General features: G+C 52.5%; 1 protein-coding gene across 1 annotated transcript in view; it reads right to left on the reverse strand.

Moving 5' to 3' along the window:
* The window catches only part of CCDC57 (coiled-coil domain containing 57), a 142,921-nt gene that overhangs the window by 86,426 nt on the left and 47,784 nt on the right, over positions 1-8,711 (reverse strand). The window contains exons 9-10 of the mRNA XM_011926598.1: positions 5,094-5,256; positions 4,225-4,356 (exon numbers count right to left, since the gene is read on the reverse strand). Of these exons, the coding sequence (XP_011781988.1) occupies positions 4,225-4,356; positions 5,094-5,256 (295 nt within the window). The remainder of the gene's footprint in view (positions 1-4,224; positions 4,357-5,093; positions 5,257-8,711) is intronic.

Genomic DNA, 8,711 nt, shown 5'->3' on the forward strand with positions numbered 1-8,711 from the left:
AGGGTTGTGATATCCCTCCTTCCTGGCCTGACAGAGGTGCAAACATGACACTCAAATTCCTGAACCTTCCATACTGTTGCGATCCCTAGAGTGTCAAATCCACAGAGGCAGAAAGTGGAATGGGGGTGCTGGGGCTGGGGGCGGGGAAGGGGAGCCCGTGTTTCTGGGGACAGAGCTTCAGTTTGGGAAGATGAGAATGTTCTGGAGAAGGGTGGTGTGAGGGCTGCATCTCCGTGTGAATGTGCTTCACACTGCTGAACGGTGCACCAAAAAATAAAGTGGCCAGCTTTGCGTTATGTATACTTTGGTACAGTCAAACCTCCACTGAATAGGATGAAGAGCAGGTTCGGAGCACGCAGAAGAAAAGGTAGTGAATATAAACACCAGGCACCAGAAAATACCCAAACTGAAGCTCAGAAGGAAAGGGGCTAAAGAAGAAAAAATGAGCAGAGCTCTGGAGACCAGAAACAAGGTGCACAAGGAACCAGGAGCCCAGACGAACACGAAGGCAGCAGACGCGTCTACAACAAGGCCAAACATGTTACAAATGCGATGAAAACCGTACACCACAGATGACGAAGCTCAGTGAAGCCTAAGCAGGATAAACAGAAAGAAGATCATACCAGAGAGCACTGCATGATCAAACTGCTGAAAAATCAGCGACACAACGGAAACTCTACAAGCAACCAGAGAAGAGAGACATGTTACACTCGGGTCAAAGGGCAGGCATAGGGATGACAGACCTCACAAGGAGCCACCAAGGTGGGAGGACAACGAGGCGAGGTGGCTCTGGTGCAGGAGGAGAGACAGGCCCCACCCACCCGGTTCTAGGTGAGGAGTGTCCTTCTCTAACCAAAGGTGGGGGCACTTCTGCCTCCGACCAGGAGGGACTCGCCGCTATGAGTCTCCCTCTGGCTGTGAACAACTAGAACAGCAGACACATTCGAGGAAACACCTGCTTCCAGACGCCAGCACAGACCCCGGATACCGCAGAGGGAAGCAAAGTCCCAGGGCTCTGGCCCAGCTCAACCATGAGTCCAGCCAAGGTGTGTGCAAAAGGCACAGCTTCCTCTCCTGCGGAGCCACCCTGAGGGATGCAGAGCCTGCTCCCCGCTCCGCACTCCGTGAATACAAGCCTGAAGCAAGACCTGGACCCCTTCCCAGGGTGCTCTGACTCCCACGGGCTCCTCCATGCTCACCAGCAAGGCCAGCTGGCCTGGGCTCCCAGGAGGAGAGCTTCACACGCCGTGCTTAAGGGTGGAGAGAATGCGAACAGAACGTGAACCTCAACTGGCAGTTTAGAAACGGAGACAGTAAACTGCCCACCGCAGCGCCGTGATAACACTGGTGAACAACATGAAGGACCATTGGTGAGAAAATTGCTAGGTGCGTGACGGTGTGGCCACTTGATAAAATATGCAGACATTTAGATTCTGTTTGTGAAGAATTGTAATGACATGGGAAAATATTTACGGTAGAACCAAAATGAAGAAAGAATTCTCCTGGAGAAACAGTTGCATGAGGGGCAGACCGCTGAAGGCCGCGCTCGACCTGGCCAGCTACAGACTGGGATACCGAGTGCCCACGGGCTTACCAGGCTCTGTCCTAGGATACGCTGAGGGTGCTGGCCGCACGCCCTCACTGGCTGCGCATTCCCGCCACAGCCGCAAGCAAGGCTCAGAGGGCTCGGCAGTGTGAAAGGAAAATCTCATTAAGCCAAAGGGAAAAGTCAAGCTGGGAACTGCTCAGGGCAAACCTGCCTCCCATTCTATTCAGTCACCCTCTGGCTCACTGAGGTGAATGCATATCTCACTGCCTCCTTTGGAGAGGCTCATCAGAAACTCCAAAGAATGCAACCATCTGTCCCTTATCTACCTATGACCTGGAAGCCCTCTCCCCACTTCAAGCTGTCCCGCCTCTCCAGACGGAACCACAGTTCATCTTACACATGTTGATGGATGACTCACGTCTCCCTACAACCTATAAAACCAAACTGTGCTCTGACCACCTGGGGCACGTGTCATCGGGACCTCCTGAGGCTGTGTTGGGGTGTGCGTCCTCAACCTTCGCAAAATAAACCTTCTAAATTCACTGAGACCTGTCTGAGATTTTCTGGGTTCACACTTTGGTAACCACAGGGAGATTCTGAGTGGAGATGCCTCTGACCTTTGACAAAACTCCTGTTAGTACTTGGTACTGGAATAAGCCAACTTTATGGCTCAAACCAACAGGACAATTTGCCGAGGTCTGGGAGCACCCCATCCAGAGAATCCGATCTCCCCAAATTTGGTCAAGATTTAGAGTTTATTTTGCTGTACAACATTGGCAGAAGAGCTGAGGCAGGACTTGCTTGTCTGTTAGAGTGCAGTCTTCAGCCTGAGACCCATCCCTAGGTAAGTAACTGAATTGGCATTTGTCTTGGCTAAAGTTAAGATTAACAACCAAGCTGGGCATGGTGGCTCACACCTGTAATCCCAGCACTTTGGGAGGCCGAGGCAGGCAGATGACCTGAGGTCGGGAGTTCGAGACCAGCCTGACCAACATGGAGAAGCCCCATCTCTACTAAAAATACAAAATTAGCCGGGCGTGGTGGCGCTCACCTGTAATCCAAGCACTTTGGGAGGCCGAGGCAGGCAAATCACCTGGGTCAGGAGTTTGAGATCAGCCTGATCAACATGCAGAAACCCCATCTCTACTAAAAATGCAAAAAATTAGCCAGGCATGGTGGTACGCATCTGTGGTCCCAGCTACTCGGGAGGCTGAGGCAGGAGAATCACTTGAACCCAGGAGGCGGAGGGTGCGGTGAGCAGAGATCACGCCATTGCACTCCAGCCTGGGCAACAAGAGCAAAACTCCGTCTCAAAAAAAAAAAAAAAAGCCAGGTGCGGTGGCTCATGCCTGTAATCCCAGCTACTTGGGAGGCTGAGGCAGGAGAATCACTTGAACCCGGGAGGTGGCGGGGGTGGTGGTGCAGTGAGCTGAGATCGCGCCACTGCACTCCAGCCTGGGTGACAAGAGCGAAACTCTGTCTAAAAACAAACAAACAAACAAAAAAACTCTAAAAATTAGCCAGGCATGGTGATGCACATCTGTGGTCCCAGCTACTTGGGCAGCTGAGACGGGAGGATTGCTTGAGCCTAGGGATAGGAGGAGATTGCAGTGAGCTAAGATTGCACCACTGCACTTTAGCCTGGGTGACAAAGCGCAATCCTGTCTCAAAACAAATGAGTAAAAACCACATGAATGAAGGACGAGCTAGGAACAATCTTCATACCAGTTAGGATCTGAGTCCTAAGTACACCAGGCTGCCTTGGCACTCTTGGAGGAAGCCCTGCCCACCTAGGCCCTTCATGACAAGCCAAGCCTCAGGCAGAGAAGCGAATCGAACAGGAGAGAATGCGCACCAGCGGCGGCTTTGTGCGGGGAGGTGGGACCAGCAGGGGGCAGGGACTCTCGGGTGGTCGTGTTGCGGTGGTCATGTTACGGTGGTCGTGTTGCGGTGGTCGTGTTGTGGTAAGGGTGCTTGGGCACACTGACGTGTTGACTGCACTGACCTGTGCGCTCCAGGCCTGCGTACACTCTACTGCATGTACCACACCCCACGGAAAAAGAAAAGTCATCTGCAGGTCTAGGGCAGTCCTCCCATGCTGGGCCCTCTGTGCTCTCCCCCAGCCTCCTACAGCCCTGTACCCCACTCCCGTCTGCCTGTGGACCCAGCTCTGTTCTGATGAGCTGTGACAGCTCAGGCAAGCTCCTCAGTGTCACCATGTCTCAGTGGACATGGTGCCAACCTCCAAGATGAAATGAGTGGACGGACGTCAAGGCCTAAGGGCAAACCCTGGCATAGGATGAGTACTTAACTACTGACCACTAACGTCACTGCCCAACAAAATCAGGAGCGGTGATGACAGATTCCTAGCATAAAATGACCTGCTGTGACGGTCCTCAGGCAATACCATAAGAACAAACTCACATGAACGTCTGCTATCTAGTAATATTTGGATTTGGGATTTTTAAAGCTTTCGAACATGAAAGATACAAAGAAGCCCGAGTTCACCTTAACTCTCTCAAGCTTCCCACTTACCCTTGTTTGTGCAACAGGTCATTTAAAAAGAACACAACTGAAAGACTTAACTACAGTCTTGGTAGGATTTGGGGATCCGGTCCTATTTTCCCACTGCTGCGGTTGAGCAAAGTCTCAAAGAGCAGGCTGGGCACTCTCACCTGTGCCCCTGGTCCGGGGAGCCCATGCATCCTCAGGGCCTGCATGGCCTGGTCTCGTTCCAGGGTCACGGCCTTCAGCACCACCTCCTGCTCCCGTAGCACCCGCTCTGTCTCCTGCAGCTTGGCAGCAACCTGGGAACGACACTGGGCCTCAGTCCCTGTGTGGATGACGGGGCAGCTCCCATGCCTGCTGAGGCTCCAACAGCACACATAGGTGGGAGATGCTCAGAGCACCAGGCTCCCCACTGTGGCCAGGCCACCAAACCCTTCCTGCCACCCACACCCCTGGCTGTCCTTGCAGGCCAGCAGGGATCATGGGATCATGCAACGCTACTTAAACCACGAGGCTGGCCAGCTACAGAGACCGCTTATGCAAGAAAGTCAAGGTGGGTGGACGGGCGGGGCGCATTTTTATTACTGTAATTTTTGTTGCTACACAGCATACTGCTCAGTGAGGTTTAGTGTTTTCAAATTTAAAGAACCATTTGGGCCGCGCGGTGGCTCAAGCCTGTAATCCCAGCACTTTGGGAGGCCGAGACGGGCGGATCACGAGGTCAGGAGATCGAGACCATCCTGGCTAACACGGTGAAACCCCGTCTCTACTAAAAAATACAAAAAACTAGCCGGGTGAGGTGGCGGGCGCCTGTAGTCCCAGCTACTCGGAAGGCTGAGGCAGGAGAATGGCGTAAATCCCGGGAGGCGGAGCTTGCAGTGAGCTGAGATTCAGCCACTCCACTCCAGCCTGGGTGACAAAGCGAGACTCCGTCTCAAAAAAAAAAGAACCATTTGGTGAGAACCAGACCCATCTTGCCCAGCCCCACCTCTGCAGAGGCGCCGAGAAGGCCCCAGGCCCTGGTGGCCCCACACACCTGACTTTTTGCCGTGGTGAGACCCTGAATCAGGGCCTCTGATTTTTGGATCTGGTCCCTTTCAATGTCGTCACAGCGGCGCTGCCAGTCCAAGCCCAGCTGCACCTGATCACGCTCCAGGCTCCGCTCCCTTTCCACCGCCAGGGACAGCTGTTGCTTGTACCTAAGGACACGTCCAACCGTCCAGCATTAATGCTTCCTGAGGAGGAAGCATTCCACAGGAAAAGTGGAGGCGCGACGGGAAAGGCAGGGCTGCCGCTGTCCCTCCTGCTCTCGCGCAGCCTGCGCTGGCCTGACGTGCTCTGGGCTCCTGTGGATGGGCACACGGGGGTGCCCAACACGAAGATGAGCAGGCGCCAAGGATGGCCGGACGCCGGAGAAAACCCAACACGACAGAGGAGGGGGATGGATGAGGGGGATGCGCACAAAAACAGAAGAACCAGCAAGCCGGAAGAGAGGGAGGAAAGCAACAACCTTAAAAGATCATAAACTGGTTATGCAGAAAGGAACAGAGGTACGAAAGCAAGCAGAGCAGGGTGGACCCAGCCACGGGGCGGGCAGGGCTGGGAGAGCCCCCGGAGCGAGCGCAAAGGGACAGAGGGCTGGGAACACAGGAACCCGGGAGCTTCTTCCAGAAGACCAGCATCTTAGATCAGAATGGAGGGAGGAAGCCACCCAGGATGTAAAGGGGCAGGTCCGCCAGGACAGAGCAGATGCCAGCCTTCAGAGAGCTTGAGAGACCCCACATGCACACAGTAAGGGGAAACGTCACAGTACGAAGGACGAAAGAAAAGTCTATGGGGGAAAAAGAACAAAAATTGGACGGGGACTAGGCGTAACACCAGCAACTCTGGGACAGAAGGCCATGGGGCCACACGTTGGGGGCAGAATTCCAGGCTGTGTGGGTGATCCTGTGACGGGGAGAGGTCCCTCCTGTCCGAGGCAGTGACGCAGAGATGGTGGCATGGCTCTGCATGGGAGGGAGACTCTCCTGCTGGCCTCATTGCACCAGTAAACTTCAGGGAGTTTGAATGATACCAATGGAGCCATCGTGTGTGAGAGGGTCCCTGGAGGGGCTATGTGGCCAGGGCTGAGGATGCCTCTAGGATGGAGAGTGACCCTGGCTGTCAGCCAGCGAGGGAATGGAGGCCTCGGCCCCACAGCTGCAGGGACTGAATTCTGCCAACAGCTGGGTGAGTCTGGAAGGGGCCCTGGGCCTCCAAGGAGAGGCAGGCCTGGCCATCATTGATTCTAGCCTGGAGAGACCCTGAGCCGGGAATGGCTGAGCCCTGCCTAGGCCCTGGCCCCAGAACCTGAGATAATAAATGGGTGTTTAAAGTAGCTAAGTTTGTGGTAATTTATACACAATGTGTTCTTGTTTTTGTTTAATTATTTTTATGGTTTTTTTTTTTTTGGATACAGAGTCTTGCTCTGTCACCCAGGCTGCAGTGCAGTGGTGTGATCTTGGCTCAGTACAGCCTCTACCTCCTGGGCTCCAGCAGTCCTCCTGCCTCAGCCTCTCGAGTAGCTGGGACTACGGGTGCATACCACCACGCCTAGTTAATTTTTGTATCTGTTATAGAAACAGGGTTTCGCCATGTTGCCCTGGCTGATCTCAAACTCCTGGGCTCAAGCCACCTGCCCGCCTTGGCCTCCCAAAGTGCTGGGATTACATGTGTGAGCCACCACGCCCGGCTACACATACTTTTTTTTTTTTCTTTTGAGATTGAGTCTGGCTCTGTCACCCAGGCTGGAGTGCAGTGGCGTGATCTCAGCTCGCCGCAAGCTCCACCTCCCAGGTTCATGCCATTCTCCTGCCTCAGTCTCCCGAGTAGCTGGGACTATAGGTGCCTGGCAACACGCCTGGCTAATTTTTTGTATTTTTAGTAGAGATGGGGTTTCACCGTGTTAGCCAGGATGGTCTCGAACTCCTGACCTCGTGATCCACCCGTCTCGGCCTCCCAAACTGCTGGGATTACAGGCGTGAGTTATTGCGCCTGGCCCCACACATACATTTTTAAATCCCTGTAACTGCAAAAATAAATAAATCTTTAACATGACACAGCAGCTGTCACCACGCCTATCTTCCCACTTCAGACAAATGGGACACTGGGCAGAAAATGGGGCATGGCTGTCACAGAGTGAACGATGAACACACGAGCAGTGTGGGGCCCAGGCCCCTCAGAGAAGGTCCTCGCGAGATGGACCCACTCGCCGCCCGGCTCCTCTCCACAGGCCCTTCCGGGTCCCCACAGGGACGGTGAACATGCAGAGCACGGTGTTCTTGCTGTGAGGAGAAGACAAAGATTGGAGTTTGGAGAAGCTGAAGTGGCTGAAGTGGTGAGGCAGAGTGGCAGAAAGGAGGGGATCCCGGGATCTGTGCAGGGATCTCCTAGAAGTTGTGGCTGACAGCCACATGCAAATACACAGGAGAAGCCCACATGGGCTGGGCCAAGAGCAACTCGTGGGAAGGGAGCAGCCAGCAGGGAGGTCCACGTGCGCTAATTCCCAGAGCTTGACAGGGCAGCCAGCAGAGTGTCCTTGGAGCTCTCTCTCCAGGGCACGCAGTGGGGCCTGGGAGAGTCATGGTGCTGAGTCAGCCCTGGTGAAAAAGCTTCTCTAGACCTGCCCCACTTGCCCTTGCACCGATTTTTAAAAAGTCTCAAAAGGGTCAAGCTGCCACGTAAATACTTAACTGCAGCCAAACAAAAAACACCACAGCCAAATCCAGACACTCGCCAACATCATATTCACCATGTCTGACATCCAGTGAAAACTTACCAGATGGGCAAGGAAGTACAAAAAAAATGTAGCTCTCTCCAGTAGAAAAATCAGCCAATAGAAACAGACTCAGAAATAAAGATATGATGGAATTAGACAAATAATTTAAGCAGCCATTAAAATAAGTTCAGAGATTTAAAGGCAACCGTGCACATAATGAGAGAAATTAAATGTATAAAAAAGTCTAAATATTGCAATATGTGCTGTTTTCTTTCAGTGAATGGAAGAGTTTAACAAAGAAAGAACATTGGAATCAAGAGTTGAGAATGTAAGCCAGGTGCGTTGGCTCACACCTGTCATCCCACCACTTTGGGAGGTCAAGGCAGGTGGATCACCTGAAGTCAGGAGTTTGAGACCAGCCTGGCCAACATGGTGACACCCCGTCTCTACTAAAAATATAAAAATTAGCCAGGTGTAGTGGCGCATACCTGTAATCCCAGCTACTCTAGAGGCTGACACAGGAGAACTGCTTGTACCCAGGAGGTGGAGGTTGTAGTGAGCTGAGATTGCGCCACTGCACTCCAGCCTGGGCGACAGAGTGAGACTCCATCTCAAAAAAAAAAAAAAAGAAAAAAAAAGTTGAGAACTTTATCACAACATGTTTCTTTTCTTCTGTATTAGTTTGTATTATGAGCATTTTCTACATATACAAGTAATACGTAAATCTAAGTGTGCTTTCTTGAAGATATTACATACTGTTTAATTTCAGTCAGTGGAAGTATTTAACAACAAAAAAAAGAATGCTGGAAGGAAGAGCTAAGAACATTATTACAACACGTCTATTTCAGCATTGGTACTATTCCTTTTTTTTTTTTTGAGACCGAGCCTCACTCTGTT

This window comes from Colobus angolensis, unplaced genomic scaffold, assembly GCF_000951035.1.
Source record: "Colobus angolensis palliatus isolate OR3802 unplaced genomic scaffold, Cang.pa_1.0 Scaffold1, whole genome shotgun sequence".
Taxonomy (NCBI): Eukaryota; Metazoa; Chordata; class Mammalia; order Primates; family Cercopithecidae; genus Colobus; species Colobus angolensis.